Consider the following 24,500-nt stretch of genomic DNA (forward strand, 5'->3'; position numbering starts at 1 on the left):
CTCTCAAACTCCCTGTCTGCAAATCCTTCACTCAAGCTCTTCATACACACAGCTGCAGCCAGGCGACTGCCAGAGAGGACAACAGCAGCAACTCGGGAGGCTGGAAGACGTCCCATTTCTCACGGGGCTCCTGGACTACAGGGAAAGGATGAGCTGCGGTTTCTCCCACCCTGCCTGTATCTGGACACAAGGATCTCACCCGAGGGGAGCACTGCTGGACTGCAGGGTGGAAGTCAAAGCACTAATGGACCTGAGCTGGGGGGGAGTTGGAGTTCAACCTAAACGCGGCGAGTTGGCCGCCTTCACCAAGCGGCTCAGCAATCCGGAAAGTCCTTCCCCACCGCGTGGAAGCGGTAGGTCTTGAACAGGTCTGTAGCTCAAAAAAAAAAAGAGCATTTTCATGCGTACGGGACTAATCAAACCCTAAGCCGATTGACAAATGCAATTGTGCTGCACGATGGAGACGCACCATTTTAAAGAGCTGCAGGACGGAATGTGGGAAGCTGGAGGAGATGAAGACAGGTTTCAGTCTCGGGCCGTCAACTTCTGGCTTACTGTCAGCAGCGCAGCCTTTATACTAAAATATTTATCTGAAGAGCGCTCAGGGGGATTATACAGATATTTTTACAAGTTATTTTCCAAACTTACAGACAATAAGGCTTCCGGGGCACCCCAATGCAGTTGGCCTCCACGCAGTGATCCCAAATTCACTTTTTCCCACAGAAATACAGTAGAAGCCATAGAAGATTCTTCAAATGACGGTGCCCACTGAGCAGAAAATTATTGATTTTTTGTAATCGGACCAAATGGGAACTAGGGTGTCACTTCATTTCTTCTGAGGGCAGGCGCACCTCAAAGTCACTGCTCAAGTATGAACAGGGCAAAAAAAACAACTCATCTATAGATGTTGTAACAGCATTTGCATTCCTGCAGTGTCTGACTTCCAATGAAATCTTTAATTCCCAAACAAAGAATGCATCCATTACTAGTCAGTAGTTTGAATACTAAAGGTCACACAGATTGAAAACAATGCATTTTTACATACTGAAACACTTTCACACAGCACTGTAGAGAAGGAAAGCATCTGGAAATATCAGCATAGGTGGTTTCTCAGTCTGCGAAGGCTCTGAAGATTAAATTAATAAAATGCATAATTGTTTTAGGCTAAAGGGACTATGTTAAACATGTTCTTTTCCATGAAAAACATCTACACCAGTGAGCAGTATTTTGCAGGCAATGAATTCAAAGCGTTTCATCATTAAAGAAATCATTTTGCCTCGACAAGGTTGTTGTACTGTATATCACAGATATGCGTGTTATTGTATGCGGTGTAGCCTGGGTAGTACAAAGCTCTAAATAGCTGGACTTCCCACATCAATAAAAAGCTGAGGCCTGCCCATCACTCAAATGACAACTCGGTACTTCTAGGAATTTTTTAAAATTTCATACACAATTTAAGTCGAGTACACCCGTTGATTGGTAAGCAAAACTAGCTACAACGTAAATTTAAACGTCTATTACATAATGCAGCCATATGGTATTAAAAGTTAAGGCTCAAGTGTTGAACATCCTGAGACTTGTGATGTGCTACAGCAACCCAGGACACAGCTGCCTTAAGAAACCCTACAGCCTCACTGCTGTGATCCCCATCACCCTCTTACTTCACCACACAGGCTGCTGATATGAGGGGCACTAGTGTTGCAGATTTAAAACCGTCACTTCGGATCTTCCAGCTTTGGTATAAACCTTAAGATGCCTGCTTACAGACTCGAGAGTTTCAAAACTCCCGATTCTTCCAAAGCAGGGCAAAGAGCTTTTAAGGAATCTGAGGGCTGCCTTCCATTTGCACTGATTTCTGTTCACATTACTGGCGTCTTGCAGAACAACTCGTTTTTTAGGCAATCTTCAGTACTCGGTACTAAAGATTTCACATCGTGATAACCAGTACCTAATCCTTGCTTCAAATGAAGAAAAGGACAGACATTTGCCACAGTCCCACCTTTTAAGAGACATGACTGGTGGGCATTCAACTAGAATTCTTGACTGATGGTCAAAAACTAGACTGCATTGTCATTGATCATCTATTTTCACTATCTGCACTGTACGGAGCTGACTGACTTTGATAAAAAAAAATGTGGATCACTATCATTGGACAGCCAATTCCCACAATTTATTGGTATACATGAATTTCTCTAGCGCATCTTATGCAAAAACATTTACCAAGGAACTTTAGATCTAGATAAGTATCTCCCAATACATTCATAATTATACAAATTTTCCCAGGGGAGTAGCAAGCATTCATCCCTGTATGTACATAATGAAGATTTAGGCACATTTTTACTAAGCTTTTCCTTTTTTTAATTGAAGGGAGTTTAGTTAGCCCTATAGTTAGTCTTGGGGATAAGACAAGATCAGACAAAGTACACTGCAATGTCAAAAGACAAATGTATTTCAAAGTGTAAACTGTTCATAAACCTGTCTGATGTAAAAAAAAATCAGTTTTAATTCTGCTAACTCAATAACATATGCATTTCCACATCAGAAAAAGAGGTGTGGTAATGGTACCACTCGTTTTATATCACACTTTTGTTATAGCTGGGTGCAAGTTCACAGATCCTACAACTCCTGGGAATATCTCGGGGGTATCCATGGCAACCCAGACTCCCTGGGTATGCAAAATGGACACTCAGACATTTAAAACAGCAGAACAAACCGGAGAAAATATTACTCATCCATGAAAAGTGACTGCCATATGAACCGACATCAGAGAATCAGAGAACAGTAAATTTCTTCCAACAAATACATTTATTTTGATCATGATGGGTCTTTGTTGTTCTGCGCCTCTGATGTTTCTGCTGTGTCGAGTTAATGCGAACAGTTATGTTCAACTGTCCAGGTTCATGCGCTGGAGATGCAGAGATCCTGCAGTTCTTTTTTTTTTTAAGTCGCCCATTTTCTTTTAAAACCAGCAGTGATAAACTGCACAGCTCAAGAACACAGCCCTTGTCGCCAACACTACGATGGGCCTGAATAAAAAACAACTGCAATATTTGTGTGTGAAAGCGGACAGGTTGCAGTGCTCTCAGATCTCCAGTGTTAATTTAGGTGCTGGGGGAGATGATCGCTGTTTCCATCTGCTGCCTTTCGGGAAAACACTTGGCTTTAAGAAGTTCAAAGTTCATCAGTGCAACGAACTAGCTTCCATTGTACGAGACGAGCTCATTCGCTTCAAACATGTCCTTGAGCCTAAATCCCAGCTCCCAGTGTGATCATCAGGCCATTAAAGGACATGCAGGGCAAACTCCTTCAGGCAGTCCTCCAACAGATCCTTGGGGCTCTTCCTACCCTCTGGGTCACCAACATGTCCATGGGACCAACTTAGGAAAGTTTTAGGGCTAGAAATGAGCTCTGCAGGCTTGTTTAGCATGTTCTCAAACAAACATGAGGTTGCAAAAACACAAGGCAACCGATCTCCACCTCTAGCCCAGGCAGTAGAGCAGCTGAGGACTGAGTTTGAGAAGCCACCTTTAAAGGCACTATATAAAATAGTTTATTTTTATTATTAAACTTCAGAAAGCAGGATTTTCAAACATCAGGGCAGTGAATGTTTGCCACAGGGCTATGGCACAGCAGTCTTGGTTTTTGGCTCTCTTATGGCTGTAAGTAGGTTTAAACAACTGTAAAATAAACCCACTGCCCACCCAAAAAACATTCCCATCATAATTACTTCAACGTTTCCAAGAGTGAATCTTGAAAGCTTAAGATCTTCGGGATTGTATTCCACACCTATGAACATTTCAATGATGTACCGTATTACTTCCACTAAATTAAATTGTAGACTGTTCTTAAATAAGTTTTGGGCCAGCAGCTCCTCAACACGGTCTTCGGCAAAACTGTCATCTTCTACCAATTGAGAACTCAAAGCAAGAGGGCTGAACCCGATGGTCCCTACAACCCCAAGGTCATGCAAGCTGTTAAAAACAGTTTTTGAATTCATGCCTCATAAAATCTAGGTTTTCAGCACATCTGCTTTTACCTAGGACATCAAAATGATTACATTATACAGTGCTTACAAGAGCAGGATTATTTCATATTAACAAAGTCACCTGTAAAAGAATGAGCAATTCAATTCAGCATTTCTACTGCGATAAAGGTTTTCACTAACATGCAAGATTTTCTTTTTAAACTCCTGCTGAGAGGGCAATGCAATGTAAAAAAGTTTCAAAGTAACTTAAAGTTGTGATTTTAAGAAGTCAACTATAAAATGGTGCTTTTAAGTATATACGGACGCAATCCTGAAAATACCTTTATAGTCAGCATTTTGATTAGCAATGTTTGCTACCTAGTTGCCAAAACTGCTTTTCCTGTGGGCAGAAAGCTAGTCCATCTCAGGGCCACACAAAGAGGCACTAGACCTCGAGTGGCCAATCAGAACCAGCCTGGAATGTCTCTGGAAGGAATCCAGTACTGGCAAAGAAAAAGCCATGCAAATGGAGAGTACGTGCAAACTCCCCACAGACACCTGAATCAAACCCAGGACGCCGAGGGTGCCGGGCAGCGCTGCAAACTACCACACCCCTATATCACCACCCAAAAACACCAATGTAAGACATCATTAGAGGCAACCTCTCATGTCTGGTTTATGATCTTCCTTTAAATCAAGATCAAAACTTCTAAAATATTCTCATTTTACATCTTGCCGACTGCCATTTCTTATTCCTGCTGATATCTCCGCAGTGCAATCACGTATGAATTAGATTTCAGTGCTGAACAGCAGCTCCTGACTTCCCAGGTCTCCCCCTCCCCCCCAAAAATAAAAAAAGAGCTTAAACTCTCCAAAACACGACTCAGCCTTGCCGCTGCAGGTCTGCCGACGTCACGGATGTGCCCCAGCGCCCACAACGATGAGGCGCCCCGTGAGCTCGCGTGGACAGGGAATGAAATGGGAATGATCGCCAAAACGCCTGCGTGTCTAGCAGCATTGACAACGAGGAGCACAATGTAAAAGCCCAGAAAATTAAGATATCAAAGCTTCGGGATACCTGTAAAAATTCAATTGAAGTGCAAAAAACAACCACCAAACAGCATCTGTAAAGCGACACGAACCACAACATTAAAATGTACCACCTACACAACACTGAACCATGTCTTGATTTCTAACATTATCAGGCATGTAAGAGTTTCCCGAAACTATGCGAGTTAAACATCAGGCATCCAAAGGAATGCATCCTGTTCTTAAAATGCATCCCATTAGCAAATAACCTTTCTTTCCATCTACAGACCAGCTAACAGGCAACATGCATGTAACTTTTTTGAAGCGCTGAACTGGGAGGAGACGGGGCGAGGTGAGCTGGCAGGGAACGGGGAGGGGGGGAGGGGAGAGGAAAGGGATAGCACTACTTACGATCGTTGGGAGGTGCTAATTTTTTACAATCCGGCTGGTCTGTCAGGTGGAAAAGGAGGGAGGGGGGGGGAGAGAGAGAGAAAAACTCGTACTTTAGAATTGACAGTAGTATTTTGTGGCAAGCATGCACTTTTAAAAGATGCATTCTGCTCATCTTTGGTACTGCAATCAGACAAGAGAGCTTCAGTGCGAAAAACAGTCTGAAATTCTCACATTTACATCAGCAAAATATCTGCTCAACACTGAAGTACTGAAACCATGCTTGGTTTTAGATTGTGGTGAACAGATTTAAACAATGAAGTAAAAATACTCCAATGAGGCAGCATAATGTACATTTATATACTTGCATATTGCACTTTTAAGACATGGAAAGGAAACCTCGGCAGTCTAAAGGTTCCATTTTGCTCTCATTAATATAACTACCAAAAAGCGATGAGTGATCTAAAGCAAGCTCTGTTGCATTTCACTGGCTTAAAGCACTTTAAAATAAACCAGCGGGAACGAAAATACTTGTTTTCACAACACAAAACTGAAATCATCTCCATCTGCTTCCCAGAGAAACACAATAGCTGCCATGTCTGGGGAAAAAAATTAAATGAAAGGAATAGGAGTAATGCGCAAAACCTCTAATGCCGATGAAACCATCTGAAAACACTTCCTCGCCTACCTTTAGAATGCAGTAAGACTTGTGTCAGTTCATCTGAGTCATGGTGAATTTTAATACACGTTGAGATGCCAGTATGCTGGCGCAGTGTCAGGAATTCCAGGCTGGAGCAAACTTTACCTACACAGAACGGCAGTAACAAGACAGACAGATCACAGGCCCAGCAGCACAGAGCTCGGGGCTGTGTTCTGTGAGCCTGCACTCCTGAAAACCCATGTAGTAACACACCTTATCCACCCAGCAGACAGCTGCTCTCCACATGCCTTTTTATAGCAAAAAAAACAAGGAGAGAGAGATACTACAGGTTTACGGAATTCATACATTCTAAAGTGAAGGAAAATTCAAAGTTAAAATACAACTTATAAAGTTAGATGCTGAACACTCCTAGCTTAACACTGAAGTGGGCATGGCACCAATGGCTCACAGAGGTGAGTGCTATGTCTGCACATTGCTGGGATTTAAGAATTCCTCTTTTTCTCCTTCCCAATATTGAAGTCTTTCATTGCCAGCTGCAAGCACCAAGCCTGGCGTCTACTGAACTAGAGATTGAAATTAACAGGGTGCTCCCGTTTCATTCCCCGAGTGCCAAAGTCATTTCTAAATAGCGTGTGATAATTAGGAATATTTCAAAACCTTTTTGGATGATTTCATGAACCTGAAGCCCGATGTGAATGATACGCATCTAGATATCCCTTATTACACACCAGCCTTTCCCAGGGCATCAAGAGTTAATTCCATCACATTGGCTTTGTGCAGTTAAAACTAAAATGTATATATTGTTTTAAAACAGATATACCACTTATACCCTGTTCTAAACTGCAAGGAACATTCAGAACCTATGCACACAGAGTCAAGGAATCGGGCTACTTCTCAAAAGGAAGTCATGTCTATTTCTGCACATATACCTCCGACTGATAACCAGGATGAGATTTCAACATATACATAAGCAACTCGGAGCTGGATCTCATTATTTGGATGTCTTCCAGTGAAACCGATACACTGCCCTTTATTAGATTATACACAAGATCTGAAAGCTTGCGAGTGACAGCTTTATTAAGAATTGTTTAGATCTTGTTCAGTGTCTTTTGCACTGCATGATGATCACGGGTGTTCTGGGATTAACAGGTAGCCTGGCTTTTACAGTAACTTCTTCAGCAGCAGATTGTGGCCATCACGTACATCTGCATGGAGATGTGCTCCTGCCTTTTCATTCTGTTCGCTTCTCAGCACGTGAAACGACCTCGTGTTAAAAACGCTGGCGTGATAACGCTCTAATCTCAAAAAGACTTATAAATGTGATGAAGTGTCAGTTGTCAACTATAACCAAAGCACTGGAGTTTTGTACACTTACCAGTGCAACTGCTGTTCTGGGTGCAATTACACCAAACAGGAAGCTACTGTTCTCACTCTTGTGTTTCAAAATAATGAATTATCACATGCTTGAAGAATAAAACTGCTTGTATTTTAGTTGTTACAATAATAGGGGCTGCAAAATTATTTTCGTTTGACAGTTGAGTTCAGGATCAGCAACAGGATAGGGGGTCCATTTCTCAGAGCCAGGTATGTAATTCTGGCCACCACATCCAAATCTAGCCAGAAACTAGGTAGGAGCCATTTTCTCATCCAAAGCCATCTGAAGCCAATACCTGGGCTCCCTTCAGGAAATGAAGGGCAGATCTCTAAAACTCATCAGTGCTAACTGTGTTCGGTAATAGAGACCTAAAAACCTCAACAGCATGGAATTTTTTAGATGCCCTTTCCTGAATGTAGTCGGTTGACTCCCGAAATGATCTTCGATTGATCGCCTTGACGTCACGAATGGTGGTATTGAGACCTTAAAAGGAAATGGTCAAATCAAGAAGGGGCCAGCAGAGGCTGGCATTTCCAGTTTAGGTGTCTTACGTCTGTTCCAGTCCAAAATGCGTGCGCCAGGTCTGGACTGATGGGAGGAATGGAACCCCCTGTTCAGCACTGAGCTCCATCTGCAAGGATCTAGACCAGAGGTGGGCCACCTTCGGCAGGTGTGCCATTATTGACATGCAAAAGGATTTTATGTGCAATAAAAGTCTAATAAGACACAAATCAGTTAAAAAAAAACTATGCATGACTGTCTTGTAATTCTCTACAAGACATAATGAAAGCCCTTTGGTAATAGGGAAAAAGACGCCAATTCATCTGGTTTATTTACTGTTATTTTTAGGAGGATAAATACTTTTTTCTCACTTCAGTGTGAAGTCAACCATTCTGGACAAAATGGCGGCTGATCCCTGCCCTACTGGAGAGATTAATACGGATTTGTTCAATATCAAGACCGTGCTGTTTGTGCTCTGGAAGGCGTGAACAGAAACGACGTACCTCAATTAGCAATTCTTGTGAGATACTGTGACTCAAGAATTCAAGAAGAGCTGTGCTGCCCAAAACCCATGTATGACAACTCGAGGGGAAGGTATAGCTAAGACATTAATTATTGAGAAGGAATTTACATCAAGAAAATATTCTCCACGACGACTGACAGCGCCCCTGTAATGGTCAGGAAACAGAAGGGGTTTGTAAAGATCATTGCCAATCACACTGACCCTCCACGACACATTTTCAATGCATTATTCATCAGGAAAAATGTACCAAGATCTCAAGTTATGAGCTTAATAACGTGATGAACACAGTGGTGAAAATATTGAACTTTCTTCTTAATCTATCTGCCTCGACACTCTGGAAGCTTCAACATCCGCTAAGAGAACTCGGCCAGGATCACACTAAATGGTAAGACGCGCATATTAATTGTAGATCTTTTAATGTTAATTTCTCCTCAAAATGTAAGCGGGGCATTATTCACATTAATAAAAACATGGCACTCAAAACAGCAAAAAGAGCATGAGCCGACTCCAGGCCCACTCCTCCTGAAAGGCTGCCGACCCCTGATCTAGACTTTGCTTGTCTGGTTAAAGGCCATTAAACATGGATTTACTGGGACCAAAGAACAAAGGTCCTCGTTTCCGAAATCAGCCATCGACCAATATGACGGCACCCAGTGAACAGAAACCTGATCACACGCTTCCGATACTCACAGGTGAGTAACGCTACAGAGGAACAGTAGACCACACTGCGGGAAACCAAGCGAAGCAAGAGGTCTAGCAGGAGAAGTAAAGGCCAAATAAAGCTGTTGAGGCACACAGGTCTTAGATTGCTCACGCTTCTATCCCGGAGCACTAATGAATCATCCATTCTGAAATCCGGACACTCCCCCCCAAAACGGAATGAGGTTTTTTTTTAGATGAAAGGAACAATCTGGAGACTTGTTTTTTTTTTGTTTTTTTTTTTTTTTTGCTCTGACGGGTTGCAAGAGAATTTGGCTGGGTAACTGCAGAAACTGGGGACTACACCACAACAGAAAAACAAACCTGCTCCGAGCTTCCGAGCTCCCTTCCCATCTCTCCAGCACAATAACACAGCTCAGCCCCCACCTGCCACGCCTCCTTTCATTCCGCACGAGAACATCCGTTTTGAACATCGGCGTCACTCGGTGCCCCGTCAGCCCTAGCAGGCTTATACCTCTGACTACTGGGAGTTCAGCTTCACAGATGAGAAATACTCAATGCAAAGGGGACTGCTGTACTTAAAGAAAAATTACAGGTATCAAGAAACAAACACCTCCTTCACAATTCGCAGAAGCCTATAAATTCTTTGCAAAAAGGCTATTCCATCTTTTATCCCAGAAATCCTATTTTGAGGATCCCTGCTGAAAAGCGGGCAACTGCCCCGATGATCACCTGTGGACACAGCACGTGGAAACAGCAAAGGAGACATCCCATAATGTCTGGAAGTCTTTTTCAATACATATACTGGGATTACACTTTCACAAGCAGTTCAAATGGAACTGGGCTTTAGCACAAGATTTCTGCCACATTTAGCATTACAAAACTATTACAAACTTAATGTTCCCAATGTCTCTGAAGTAAAAGTACCAATGGTAATATCCTAGACCCCCTCTTTGGATTCCTAGAAAGTGTTTTTTTTTAATTATTGAAAGTCCTTCTGGCTAGTAAATTTAAAAGCTGTTTACAGGATAATAATTCATCGTAAAATCAGTGACACTATCAACACATCCTCCTCACATGATACCAAAAAGCCCAGCGATTCTGCTCACCTCCAGGAATGTTTAAAAAAAAAGATTTGGGGGGGACAAAAAAAATACTACACATCACATTTCAAAAGATACGAATGACTGACGCATAGCCGTGCAATCACTAGATCAGTTTGTAAAAAGCTGTTGGAAACACAACATGGGGACTTTACGGAAGCAACTATTTATCATCATTTTCAAATCCGCGCATTGCCAACGTGACACGGCTCCCCTGTGAGCATTTTGGAAGCAGGTTGATTCGGCATTTTAGAAGGGCTGGGGGCAGGTTTCCTGACGTGCTTTTATTTCCAGACTAAATCAACCTCGTTTCTTCCGTCTTGACGCCTGGATGAAAATTAAAATGGAGGGCTCTCACGTGATGAAGTACGGTGATATTGCTTCCCCCAGCCTGATCCAAAGCGAAGCTCATGCAGGTCTTAACAGGGCAAATACCACCTGACATCATCAAGTGGGTGATCATATATTGGTCTCCAACCTCAACACAATAAATCTCATCTCCACGAGGCAAGGGTCACTCAAGACCCGAGACATTCTACCCATTTCTTCACCTGAAGACGTTGTGCCCATGTCAGCATGTGTCAGAATTAGACACAACCACACCGCTGATCTGTGACCTTTGCATACTGTCCCTGGAACGTCCCGGTGGCCTGTGGCCAATATCCGTCAGCCTAGACTGCACTACGCATTGCAACCAACACTGGACGCACCAGGTACTGACCACTCCAGCAAGGACCCCACTCTTGAACGGTGTCCCACACGTCTCCCGAGCCTTCATGTCCCAAACGTGTTTGCAAACGATAAGAGAGTGCTTCTGTGAAGTGTTTTAGTAAGTGTGCAGAGCTCTTTGGAAGAAACAGTGATTCTTAGCCTGTTCTCAGGCCAGCTTGGGGGTCACGGTGAAAAAACAGCCAGCCCCTCAAGGACTGGGATACTGAAAGCAGACTTACCTCCCTCCTCCAGAGAACGCTTCTGTCCTCCATAGCCATAAATAGAGGGGTCTACAACAGGCGAGGAGCTGTTCAGGTGGGTCATTGGCTCTCCACCCATTTTAGCAGCAATCTGCACACAGACAAGAAAAACATCATGCTTCTTCAGTACACACTTGGAATAAAGCTTCAAACAAACTTGTCCTGCGATAATCCAATTTCTATATTCAAAGTAACAAGAAACTGATAATTTCTTAATGTACTCACGCTGGGGAGGAAAAAAAAAGTGTATGAATTCGATGAATTTCCACGGCACAACAAATTAGGCGTTTTTGCCGCAACTTCAGCTAAATTGATAAAAAACGCATTCAAACTGCAGACAAGTTGTAGAAGGCAAAACTGTATTCTTGTCACAATGATTATACCGTCTGCCATGAAATTGCTCTGTGCTAGGTTCAATTAGTTTTTCACATTCACAGAGAACTGACATTCAAATGCGATACGCGGGGGACGCCAAATGCATTTTTAAATGGATACAGTCTCTGAAAATTGCTGAAAATTGAGAGTTCTGTTTGGCTCAAAATAGATGTAATTTAACCATATTAAATACAATGCACACAATTAGGGGCTTCCATCGCCTTAAGGCATCATTATCTATATCATCCCTATAATGTATGTGAAGAACTCTCTGGAACACATCTATGATCTCTAAAATGGAGGTTATCAGGCTTAAGCTCAGAAAAAATGCAATTTCCGCGTAGCCAAGCCTACCTTCTGAGAGAGATATATATATAAAGAACGTCAGAAATGTGTGGGCATTAAGAAATCAAAACGCAGAGAAGGCTATGTTATTGAAGGGTAAAATAAGTTGGAAGGAAATGTTGGCATTGCTGCCTAAAAGGTCTTGGGTCCTGGGTTCAATTCTGTTCGACTTTCCCAGGCTTGTGTGGGTTTCGTCCATAAACTCCAGTTTCCACCCACCTCGGTCTTTAAACACGCTGGCTAGGCTAACTAGATCAACTGTTCTCCAATTGTTGGCGTGTGCCCCATTGTGGACTGGCACCCCGTTTGGGACCAGAGCCACCGTGAGCCCTGTGCTTAGCAGGAAAATGCAGCTTTCCGATAATGGATTGTCGAAAGTAACTTTTTGTGGTACATTGCAGTATCGAGCATAGGAGCGACTGTGCGGTAAAAAGCCAATTCCAAGTCCTTCAGCTTTCTAACAAGATTCGGTCACGTTTTTCCACTGATTTTTTAAGGTCAGCTCACAGATGAATGATTGTATTTAAATACAATTATTCCAAATGTTTTCTCCCTTTGAGGAGTTCAAGAATTATGTTACTCTTAACACAATAACCTAATAACCCTGTAATAACCTAAGAAAGACTACAACAACATGCACCAACTAACAGAATACTTCTTAGGGGATAATTTCTTGTCACTGTTGGTGACATAGCTCAGACTGCACACTCCATGGCCTATGCACACTGCAATCTCTGGGCTGCAGGACACACCCAAGACTCAGAGTCACATGAGCTTCCTACTGTTATATCAGGATACATGCATCGAGGAGTAATTCAGCAGCCTTCTCAGCTACCACCACTGGAAGGGATCAAGGCCACAAATCACACCTATGCTCAATTATGAAGAGGCATAAATATTCAAAATGGCTTCTCAAATATTTTTGCTAACTTTAAACATCCAGTCATTAACTTTCACAACAGTACATTTCCATTTGCTGTTACATCTTGAAAGCTCTTATGCATAACGGTGTCCGCAAATCCTTTAGAGGTATATTTCAACATTGTAGGGTCTGTTTCCACTGTCTGCAGCACTACTGCTTACAGCCTCACTGGCTGCACAGGGACAGAACAAAAAAATAATCAGAAACCGTCAACTTTTTAAACGTCATCACATAATAAGACGTTTTTTTCCCCCACTTACCACACAAAACAAGAACAAAGTAAATGTAACAAATAATAGGAAATAATAAATGAATTGTAATTTTCTAATTTTAAGAATGCCTCTAAAATAACTCAACTAAAATAATAAAATTAAGTTCAAGACCGAAAACAAAGCACTGTTAAACCTTCTGTTAAAATGAGAAACATTTCCACTTAAGAGAACAGGGCAAATCTGCAATCTCAGAGACTGCAGGTTCAAACTTCAGCTGTGCTTCTCCCCAGATAAGAGGCAGGCAGCAGACGGGAGCAGTGTGAAACGACCTGGACACTCCCAGAATGAGCTGTGCTGTACTCGGCTTTTCCGGATGTAACCAATTTAAGTTGGACTTACATTGGGGGAAAAGAAAACTACGCAAAACGTTATGATTAAAGTAACATTTTTTCAAAGAAAATTCTACCACCTCTTTTCAAATTTGGATATGCTTTTATCTAAAAAAAACAAAACAAACTACAACTTTTTAGGATCTGGAACCCACCACAGCCATCATCATCCGCACACTCCTATCTCGACTGCAGTACAAAGATGCCTTCAGGAATACTACTAGAGTCCCAAAGCACTCTACGAAACTTCTAAAAGCAGGTTTTTATCAATAATACAGATCAAAAGGTATCCCTTTCTAAACTCAGTCTTTCCAACTTTATAAGGCTGGAACGTAATCCAAAGCATTTTGTTTAAGCTACACGTAGTGGCCACTAAAGTGTTAAGTGGGGTTACAACACAACGAAAAGCAGGTATTAAGAGCCATGGGCCATGCTGTAGAAATGCAGCACCAGTCAACTCCGCAAACACAGAGCTAATGGAGCCACAATATAACTCCTGTGATGCCACTACAGTTAGCCTGCTGCTTGTGTACTGGGAAGCTTCAGGGTGCTACGAGTGGACAGACCAGTGTAAACGGCTTTAACCACAGGACACTGAATACAGCAGACACCGCAGCCACCAATTAAGACATCAGAACGCCTCACAAGCCCTGAGAGAACCAACATATACTCTATATAAAATCAGACTGGACTGAATCCATCAGAAAGTCCAAACCCAGTAATGTTGACCGATTAAATAACAGTCCCTCCAACTAAGAAAACCCTGGTACTTCAGTTCGGCACGTCATCACGAAGACTGCTCCATATGCCTCATTTTAAAATCTTGTTTTCATCTCTTAAGCTTTGGTAGAGGGTTCCGAGCTGGAGCAACTGATGAAGGGCTAATGAGGGGTTTATTTAATAACATCAGCCGCAATGAAAACAACCAGCTGCAGGGAGTCATAATACTGGAACTGCTCGGCTTCTCTCCACGTCTGGCCACCCGTCTGGGGTTCAAGGGTAACTGTCCAGCAGCTCAGTAGATCTTAAACCATCCTCAACAGCACATTACTAGTGGAAAAGACTTAAATTAATTCAATTAATTTTATGAGGAGTGCTAAACCAAACTGGTTATTACCTAAGCAGACCTACAAACCTCTCTGGACTGCAGAATGCCATGTATGGGATCTCACTACAAAGCAGCAGTCTGTGGAAACACGAATTCAAGGATCACAGCCAGATAAGATAACTACTTGGAACAGGTGGAGTTTAATCAAGGTCCAAAAAACTATTTGGGAAAGACATCATCTTCAGTGCGTTTAATATATTTAAAGAAGAGTGAATTAAGAAACGGGCTTGGAAAAAAATCGGAAGGGGAAACTCCTTGGGCACAGTCGGGATGATAAATTTGTTTTCCGCACGGAGTTAAAATACATTTCTTGGGTGCGTTTAACACAAAGCAAGCTTAACAGCTGCTTCTTTATTCCATGTTTGAGAAAACCGTATCAGCTATTTTGAGTGCTCTGAGGAAGAGGGGATCTTTTAGCTCACTGAGATACAATGTCAAGTCACCCGCAAGGAAACTTCGTCGTTTTTTTGTATCTCGGGAAGGCCTGGGGTCGTGCAGGAGATACCAGTATACACGAGATCTCACTCGGGGGCATTGTTAAAAGCGATCATTTGCCCAAACAGGCTTTGAGAAACCTAAACTATTAGAGAAGAATAGGTGAGCGTCACTGAAGTTCAGGTATCCAACTCGTTTTAAAGTTTTAAAACTTCCAGCCTTTTCCTGCTAGTTTCCTTAAAATTACATTTCCTCCTGAATCGCTTAAATGACTGAAAAACGACATGACCCCCTTTTTTTAAAACTGCACCACGACGTCACGTCAGCGTGGACTTCAGGCCCCAGGCAGGAAAGCATACAGGCTCTCTTATGAGTCGTTGCGTTTTTGTTCCTCAACTTTTTTAAGGAGCTCGGCTTCGCGTTTAAGCCAATTAAAGTCGGCTGATGCCCTTGTGCGTTTGTACAGCAACGGCACCACAAACGCACGCAGCACGACTCTTGTGGGTCTTGAGCTTGGAAATACGTCACAAGATCAAAAATACCCCTCTGTCCGTCTGCGCTGAGCTGCCCGTGGTGGTGGTGGTGGTGGGGGGGCTAATCGGTTTGATGTCTCCAGGACCGGTTGAAGCAACTAGGCCAGAGCAAGAAATATCGCAGCACTCTTCCAGGGCTTAACAACAGGTTGCATTTTTGGTTACTCGTGTTAGGAAGCAAAAAAAAAAAGTTGACCCACTTCCCCACGCCGGGAAGTTGTTTGGAGAACTAATTTATCACGCCGTTATAATTTACAAGGTTCCCCAGCGTATACTGGCCTCATGGCTAGTACAATCTGCATGCACAGCCATGCAATCTCACGGTTGGAGTTGTGTATGACTGTTTTCGAGGAGTTGGAGTGAAGGGAGGAGGAGGAGGAGGAGGAGGGGGGGGTGGGGGTTGTTACGTTGGTTTTAAAAAAGTACACCCCTCCCCCATGGAGAAGGCCTGGCTCAACTCCCATCTGAATTTCTCCCGAGTGTCTCTTCCCGCCCCCCGCCCGCCGTGTTTGCATTACCTGCCGGGCCCGGTGTAAAGCGTCGGCGAAGCCGTCTGCTTTCAGTCCGGGCTGTGCCACCGAGGCCTGTCCCTGCACCAGCTCCGCCATCATCATCATCCCTGCTTGCAGCTCTCGGCAACAGCCAAAAAAAAAAAATTTCCCAGACCAGCGAAGCACAGCAAGAGGCAGCACGCGCCGACCTCCGGAAACGGAAGCCCTTCATGCGCGCACCCTGTGACGTCGGCGCGGCAAACACCGCGAGAACGCACACCCGGGGCGGCCGTGGGCTCACACGTGTGACGTGCAGGTCAGGCTGCTGCACAGCTCGGGGCGACGGTGGTGTTGCAGGCACTTAGAGGCGCCTTTTTTAGATTTAAGGCGCTTTATTGTACTGTTTAATAGAGAAATCGGAAAAAGAGCCTTTATTTACAGTCAATTTATTAGTCATTCTGGGTAAATGTCACATCCATAACTCAAAGTGGTCCAATAATACTCCCCCCTTTTTAGTACTTTTGAGGTGGAGTTGAAACACTTTAAATTCTATAACAATTTTGAAAAAAGCAAGGAAAACATTTGATATATGTAAAAAAAATTCAATTTACATGTAGTGCTTATATACAGTATAAAGACCATTGATAAATCATAGTGTTTACTGAAGCAAAGTCCATTAAAACTATAATTTGTTGCAAAAGAACTTACGAAAAGGCTGATTTATTCATGACCATCACTCATTTTGCATTATAATATCAGTATTATACTGTGCAAACACAGTGCAAATACTTTATTGTATATTTCTAACATACAGGCTGCATATTGTGCCTTAATTTTTGGAGAAGGCTCCACAGCCGAAACCTTGTGTTTCCTTTCTTCTCTTTTCAGCAGGGAATAAACCTATTACTCGTTCCGTTGTTTCACCATTCTGGCTGAAGCAAGGTCCCTGGCCAGCTTCGGCTTTTCCAGAACACCTCTGAGGCGCCCAGTAGTCCCTCTCCACCCAAGCCGATCCCAAGCCCAGACAACCACCACACCCACAGCCCGCTCGGCCATTCAAGAGTGGCCAGTTTGGGAGACCGGTATTGCCCTGACGTTCTCCCTGTAAGACTTGGTTGCTTTCCTCAGAACTGGCCTCCACCAGCAGGTTCTAGGGTTGCTATAACGACAGGCACCAACTGCCTTCAAAACCATGACCAGGAGTTCTGTGTGTCTGGGCCTCAGTCGCCATGGTAGCTGTGAAAATGGTGACCTGGAAGCAGTTGGCTACACTGGGGTTAGAAATTTGAAATGGTGCTACACGTAGCACCAGCAGCAGTAGAAATCCACACACTATTTTTTTTTATAGAGATAAAAATGCAAATACTTTTTTTTTTTAGTGCTGCAAAAACAACCGTATTATTATCGCAGTGTGAGTAAACCTTGGCAGCTGTGAGTATTTTACATTCTGTTAAAAAAATTCTGTATAAGACACAGTATATACTGCATGCGGATGTATGCAACAGTCAACTGAATCGCACCATTGTGTTTTGTGAACAGGATTGTATTTCAGATTGTAGTGCTGCACAAAGACAGAAACCACAGAACATTGCAGATGGACAATGTGGGAGAAATTGGGGAAAAAAAGAAGAATTTAATTTCAGTTAGAGCTACAAATTCTTAAACATTACACATGTGGAAACATGTAACCAGAACATCTGGCACGTGTTAGATGTTAGAGGAGTAGCGAGTAAAAAAAAAAAAATTGCTCCCAATTTCGAATCTGTTCATGTAAAACAGTTCCTGTTTTCCCGATTTTTTGCAAACCCAATTGTTCTGAACATGAAATAGCTTCATAAGAACCGAGATAATACAGGAAATATGTCTATTGATGTATATATTACATATGCAGTGAAATAACTTGGAAGGTTCAAAAACAATCGCCATATTCATTTCTGTGTCAGTGAGTGGTGTCAAATCTAGTTTCTCAGAGTCTTTTCTGCTCAGTAATGGCAAAACTGAAAAAAAATATCACTAGATATATTTTAAAATGCAGTTAAAAACCTGCAAAATATGTATTTTTCAAAGCATACCTTAAATAAGTTCAACAATGGATCACTGGGAGAAACTTGTTTTATGGTGACTACAGTAATTCTGTTGTTTGTGATAGCTCTATAGGAGACTCGACAGTTGCAGTTCCCTAGTGGTATGTATTGAAATTGTATTTGTACACTGATTAGAACACGAGCTCTAATTCCAGTTCTGTGGCAGGTAGCCATCTCTGGACTTGATTCAGTTCTGCAGATATGTTCATTCCACAATCGGAGCTTGATGAATCTGAACCTCATAGCGCACAAGCATGTGGTAGCTGTACATGAAGAGCGATGACTGACTGACTGACCGATGAGGGTTATAATCAGTGACCACGCACAGAGCAAGATGTGTATGCTTCTAGTTAACTCCGAATACCTAGAAAAGACTTATGTGCTCCCTCTGCTCACCTCTAGAGAGACAGAGCACTTTCCCAAGGAGAATTCTACACAAATCAGGATCTGTCCCACACTATTGATGGGAAGCTTGGTTTAAAGTCTGAGAGCCAGGCTGTTAAACTACATGGTGGCGTGTTTTTTTTTCAGACTCAGCCGAGGCTGAGGCTTAGAGGGGACACTCCTGGAGGCCAGTTTACAGAAGCCAAAACTGTCGGACCAGGCCGGGACCAGTGCATCAATGAACGCTTTTCAGGTAGTGATTTTTCAACATAATTATATCAAATCAGTACACGCAGTGTAGCATACCGTGTGAAAGAAATTAAGGCAGACAATTTTGAATGAAAAAAAGCCATTTTGCACTAAACCTAATGCCTACATAAAAAAAGAATCAGATTCTGCAAATGGATTTTAAGTTTCAGGCGCAAAGAAGGCATTTTTAAGTTAGTTAATCAAACTAATCAGAATCAAACTGGCAATCGGAGATCACTGGTTAGAGAACCGTGTCGTATTAGCAGTAGTGAGGGTAACAGGTAAAGACAAAACCAGGTCCCCTCCAGATCCCAGGAGAAGCAAGGTGGAATCCCAGCTGTGACTGGCCAAGCTGCCCAGATTCCCTCAGTTTCCATTGCCGTCAGCCTAAGGCATTTCCTGAACTCGAAAACCCTCGGAAAACAATTAGCAGAAAGAGGCCGCTATTATTTTAGTGTGATTGGTACATTTTAACCAAGGCCTGCCGAGTAGCAGCAGTGAAGTCTGATCCACTGCTGCTATTGCTAACATGTGCCTGGAAATGGCTCTAAACGGGGATGGGAGGATTCTGTGTATCAAAGGCTAAGAAGGGTGTTAGAACAATTATAATCCAATCAGATACATTTTTCTGATGGCATGCAAGCTGTGGAGATTTAAAGCAGGTGCTGGCGGCTGGAGACTTGCCAGCAAGACTGTGGAAAGCCTCCTGCACTCGAAACGCAGAGACGGATACGCATTGTTACTCCAGAGACCGAACCGTTTTCCAGCCGGTGCCATGCAGTGTCATATTTCCCTGCTAACCTGTCCCAGTCCTGAGCGGGGCCCCCCGATTAGGTGCCAATCTTTAAAGGGCCACCACAAACAACATACTGTAGGAGACAAGTGGGCAGGATCCAGTCAGGTGCCCGGAGTACATAAACGATCACATGTGTGGAAACGAACAGTAAGCAAAAGAGGTGTGAACAGTTTTGTTGCTTGATGCCAATTGCGCTTTGCGGGCTTTTTAGATATCCATTTTTGCAACCTCTTCCTTTTTCCCCACATTGTCTGTGGCAGCGCACGGACCGATGTGATTACTGCATCTTTGCACGTCCCGTCTGTGGGAACTGAACCCCCCTGCCACCACCTGAACAGAAAGCACCACTGTGGGGAGGACCGCAGTGCTCACCTACACAGAGCTACACAGAGCTCGTCCTCGGTTTTCACATGTCAATCACCTGCTTGAGCAGTAAATGCAGGTACAGAACAAAAAAGGCAGCTTTCCTCCACCCCCATACCCATCACCCCCCCCCCCCCCCCCCACAAATTCAGCGGCTTATCTGTTTCTTATCTTTCTCTTTGTGCTGCGGGTCACGGGAGCCTGAAACCGAAGACGTTTCGGGGTTCAGTCTTCTGGTATTAACCATCTCCCGTTGCTGGTGGGGTGGCAGGCGAAGATACCCCTCTCCACACACCTCCTCTAACCTCCCAGTCACACCTGACACAGCGCAATCACGGTTCCCAGGGCAGGAAATGGAGATGGGACACTGACTCCCTTTTCCACTTGTAAAAATGGCAGGTTTATTTTCAGTGTCTCCCCCCCCCCCCCCATCTGAGTCCTCCCCTCCCCCTTTCCCTCCCCCAATAAATTTAGAAGAGAAGAAAACAGAATGTGCCTGGGCAGTTTTGAATGGTAATTGCAGTGTAATTGAGGTGGTACTTAACTGCAGTGATGCACGATTGGAAGCACAGGATACAAGGATACTGTTTCACATTCGAGCCGGCCTGCACCTCCTTAGCATTTCTTATCCTCATGGGTGCAGCTTTGGTTTCAAATGTGAGAGCGGGGGCAACATTATCTGATTATAGAACTATTGCCATGATTGTATCTGAACCCCCCCGTCCGTCTTCTGCTTGCAGAAGATCCAAGGTCCTTTTTCACCTCCCCTCCCACTGGGGGCCGGCGTGTTAAAGAAGGAGGTAAAAGTCAGCTCCCGCTTCCGCAGGCTGAAATAAACAAGAGTTTTGTTGAGGAATCAGTTGAAAATGACAGCCAGGTGGATACTTGGTTCCTTAGACAACAGATTACAGCCCGGAGCAGGGCCCCTAGGTTTGGAGTCTATTGCCATAGGAAAGGGCATGCATCGTGTGTTCATTTAAATGTAAGAGGTTCTAAAAACCAAAATGGCAGAGGCCTTACACATTGTTGGTGCTGACAGTCCGGATGGCCCAGATATCTGATGACTGAGTCTTCCAGATGATTTCAAATTTCACATACAGGTATCTTTTGCAGAAGTCATGAATAAGCCATCCTGAATAATTCCTTGCATATGCCCATAGCAGATATTTAAAATACACATCTGCTAACGTGTGGTCTACCAAACCAAAGGTTTGTTTTAACGATGGAAGCCGACGTCCTTTTCAAGGCTGAATTGATTTGATTTGCCTCAAAACGTTTATTTCATGCGGCTGGCAACGCAGCCTACATTTGAGTTCATGGTGGGATCTGACTGGAGCCTCAGAGCAAGACGATCCAAAGTGTATCAGAGTAGGCTGATCAAGGGGTAGAACATTTCAAGTGCCCCAGCTGGGATCTGAACCTGCAATTGTCCGGTTACGAATGCACACTGCAGGTTTCAGAACTCAGGACCAGAGCACCAGCAAATCAACTACAATCTTCAAAGGATAAATAGTCTCTGTTTATGTTGATGCAAGAACATAATCTGAAGTAGTTAGCGTGAAGAGTCTGCTTTTAGGCGGGTAGGTCCCACATACAAAGCTGCTTTTGTGTTATTCCAGAACCTACCTTTAAGTAAAACACAGTGCCGCTCCTGCTGCTCACCTGAAACCCAACTCAAGCCGACCCCGAGCTGGTAAGCCACACACCCCTCCCCCAAATCGACCCATGTTGCTGCAGTGGTCCCTGGCCTGTCAGCCCCCAGTGCGGTGCCGTGAGGCTACCAGGGTGCAGCACAGGGAGTGCTGCAGGTCACACACCTGGCCTGGCCTTGGGCTCCTCATCACAGGGGGCGGCTGTGGCTGATAAGCTGAGAACCTGCACAATGAAGCAGGAGGCGCTTATATCCCCTCTTGTCAAGGCTCTGGGGAGTCAGTCCGCTGGGCACAGAGGAGGAATTGTGGTTTGTTTTTAACATAGGCACCGCGGCCTATTTTACCAAATGAACTATGGCTGAAACTTCCCTCCTCACAGATATCCGATTGCAGCAGAAATCCCCAGGCTCGGTCTCGCAGAGGATTAGGAGCGTGGCGCGTTCCAGCAAAGACGCAGAGGAACTGTGGATTGCGAAGCATGGTTTCAGCCATGGGGCATCGCAGTAGCACAAAGGAAACACACCGCAGGAAAGGAGGAAAAAACATCACCTCCGTAAAACGTTCATTAGGGCAGGCCCATTCAGTCAAGGTCTGTCGGCTGTGTAATGCAGTGTTGACAAGGGTACCAGGCCATTACATCCCAAGAACTGAAACTCCAAAGACAAGGTAGGCATCTTCAGAGTAAGAACAACAGCTCCCACGTCTCTTCTCACTCTCGCCAGCCTTAGAGAAATAAGGGGTGCTTACCTTCAGGTTAGGAATTAAATGTAGGGACACAGGGCTCAGTCGTTGTTACAATAATAAGATTAGCACTTTCGTGGTGCCATTACTGTAGCCGCTGGTGTAAATCGGTAGACGGCACGCTGCCTCCGTTACTGTCACCCATGAAATGCAGTGTTACCACCTTGTAGTGTGATTTGCCAGCACTCAGAGCAGGGCTGGGCTGCTCAGTGACGGCGTGGGGAACACCATTAGACCTCTAAGGCAAACCAGGCTGCAGCTCTAAATGGTGCTGGGGGACCTGTAGGTGGCGCCGGTCACCAATGCCCCCGTATGGGGTCAGGGGACACTATGCTCTTCGGTTGAGATGTTAAATTGAAGTCCTGACTACTTTATCACGAAAGAGCCCATGGCGCTGTCCATGAAGCAGGCAAGCTGCTATGCTCCTCATATGAGGTGCAGAGGCAAGTCACCCAGATGAGTCCCACACTGCAGTGGTGAATGACGTGGGTATCCTCCTGCGTAGCAGGTAAAGTGCTTTAGGATCCTCTGACATGAAAGAGGTCTATGCAAATGCAAAGGACTATTAGTGATTATCAGCCTTAGAAACTGACGGCCCAGCTGTCCGTGCCCCAGTTCTCAACAGTGTCCACTCTGCCTTCAGTACTGCCTGGCCTGTACATGCAAATTCACCTCTACTGCCTCTCTGTCTCATCTCTGACTGCTCCACCACCCTGGACTTCACCACACCCGGTTACACAGAGGCTCTTGTCTTTCTGGTTAGTGTACCGGCAGAGTTGGGACAGAGATAAGGAGGGTGTATGGGTGTCATTTGCTTCCTAGGTTAATACCAAAAAGGGAAACATAGGAAGGCCGATGGAGAGTTTTTCCGTCTCAAGCGAGGAGAGAAGGAGTGTGGATAGAGGAAGAGAGGTGAGAGGGACCGAGGGCGAGGCAGAGCCCATTATTACCTCTTAACCCACTTCCAGAAACCGAATCGCTCCCAACCCCCAACCGATGGATGAAAAAAATCTTTCTGAAAAAAAAAGCAGAAAAAAACAGAAAATGGGGAGCAGCGAGAGAGAGGGAGAGAAAACAAAATTAGTTGTGACAGGTCACATCCTGACATGATGTGACAAGGCACTTAGGGATGAAAAGCAAAAAGGAGATGTGGCTCTCCCTGCTGAGGAAGGCTGTTTACACGGGCTGTAGGCGCACGGTTTTATCTTCTTGGGTTTGTCTGCTCTGCTCACACCTCTCTTCCCCCCCACCCTCGCTTTTTTATACATCTTTGTATCTGTATTTTAAATGACTCAATTACTCTGGACCCCGCGGTGAAAATTACGGATGTTTTCCACTATTTCTCTTTCTCTTTGGACAACAGGACCCCCCCCCGCACTCCTCCTCCCCCTTCTCTCTATTCTTCATCCTCTTTCCCCTTCTCCTTCGAAATTCGTCTAGATTATGGTGTGTCTAGCCGAGCTGGAGAAATAATAAGATAAAGTGGTTTGTTTGTAAGATCCTCTCCATATCCGCTGACACGATGCGCTGTTCCCCCCCATCTCCCTTCTCTTCAAATCCGCTTAAAATCCGTCAGTAATGGCAGGGCCACGATCCTCTCGTGGTCATGTCAGCACGTGGAAGACTGGCCGAGGAGCAGTCTGCCACACACAGCGAGCAGCGTTGGAGGAGAGCACCTCAAGCATCCCGCTGCCTGCTTCCTTGTGGCTGTCTCCTTCCCGGAGAAACCCTTCCTCGCATGACCCCTCTTTTGCATCCCTTGGCAAAATCATATTTACAAAATGGACTTGTTAGAGCAGACTGAAATTGTTTGAGCTTGTGTGTGGCTCAACTTCGAATGAATTTAACATACAAATGTACATGATATTTTTTTGAATCGTATAATGTCAGCAGGCCCAGAGGGGTTGGGCAGCCAGCTGACCTTGGACCCCCCAGAGGTTTTTTTTCTTTTTTTTCTGGGGAAATCACTGTCCCCAGAGGTTTTTCGTTGTCTTCTGGCTGTTTCTCTTCCTGTATTATAATGTTATGTATGGTCACACAGCTTTGTTAAGCGCCTTGGGACAGCCTTGTTGTGAAAAGCGCTATATAAAAATACGTTGAATTGAATAATATTGGGGTGCCAGGGTGGTGCAGCGGTCAGCATTGCTGCCTCGCAGTGCTGGGGCCCTGGGTTCAATTCTGGACCTGGGGTGCTGTCTGTGTGGAGTTTGCATGTTCTCCCTGTGTTGGCATGGGTTTCCTCCA

The 24,500-nt window shown here is 44.3% G+C and overlaps 1 protein-coding gene across 4 annotated transcripts in view; it reads right to left on the bottom strand.

Moving 5' to 3' along the window:
* Positions 1–16,209, bottom strand: part of fubp3 (far upstream element (FUSE) binding protein 3) — a 41,209-nt gene extending 25,000 nt beyond the window's left edge. For all 4 annotated transcript variants that reach the window (XM_088940282.1, XM_088940280.1, XM_088940281.1 and 1 more), the window contains exons 1-2: positions 16,015–16,209; positions 11,157–11,268 (exon numbers count right to left, since the gene is read on the bottom strand). In XM_088940282.1, coding sequence (XP_088796408.1) covers positions 11,157–11,268; positions 16,015–16,113 — 211 coding nt within the window. In that variant the 5' untranslated portion in view covers positions 16,114–16,209. The remainder of the gene's footprint in view (positions 1–11,156; positions 11,269–16,014) is intronic.
* Positions 16,210–24,500: the final 8,291 nt, after the last annotated feature.

The sequence above is a fragment of the Atractosteus spatula genome, chromosome 23 (assembly GCF_055471065.1).
Source record: "Atractosteus spatula isolate fAtrSpa1 chromosome 23, fAtrSpa1.hap1, whole genome shotgun sequence".
Classification (NCBI taxonomy): Eukaryota; Metazoa; Chordata; class Actinopteri; order Semionotiformes; family Lepisosteidae; genus Atractosteus; species Atractosteus spatula.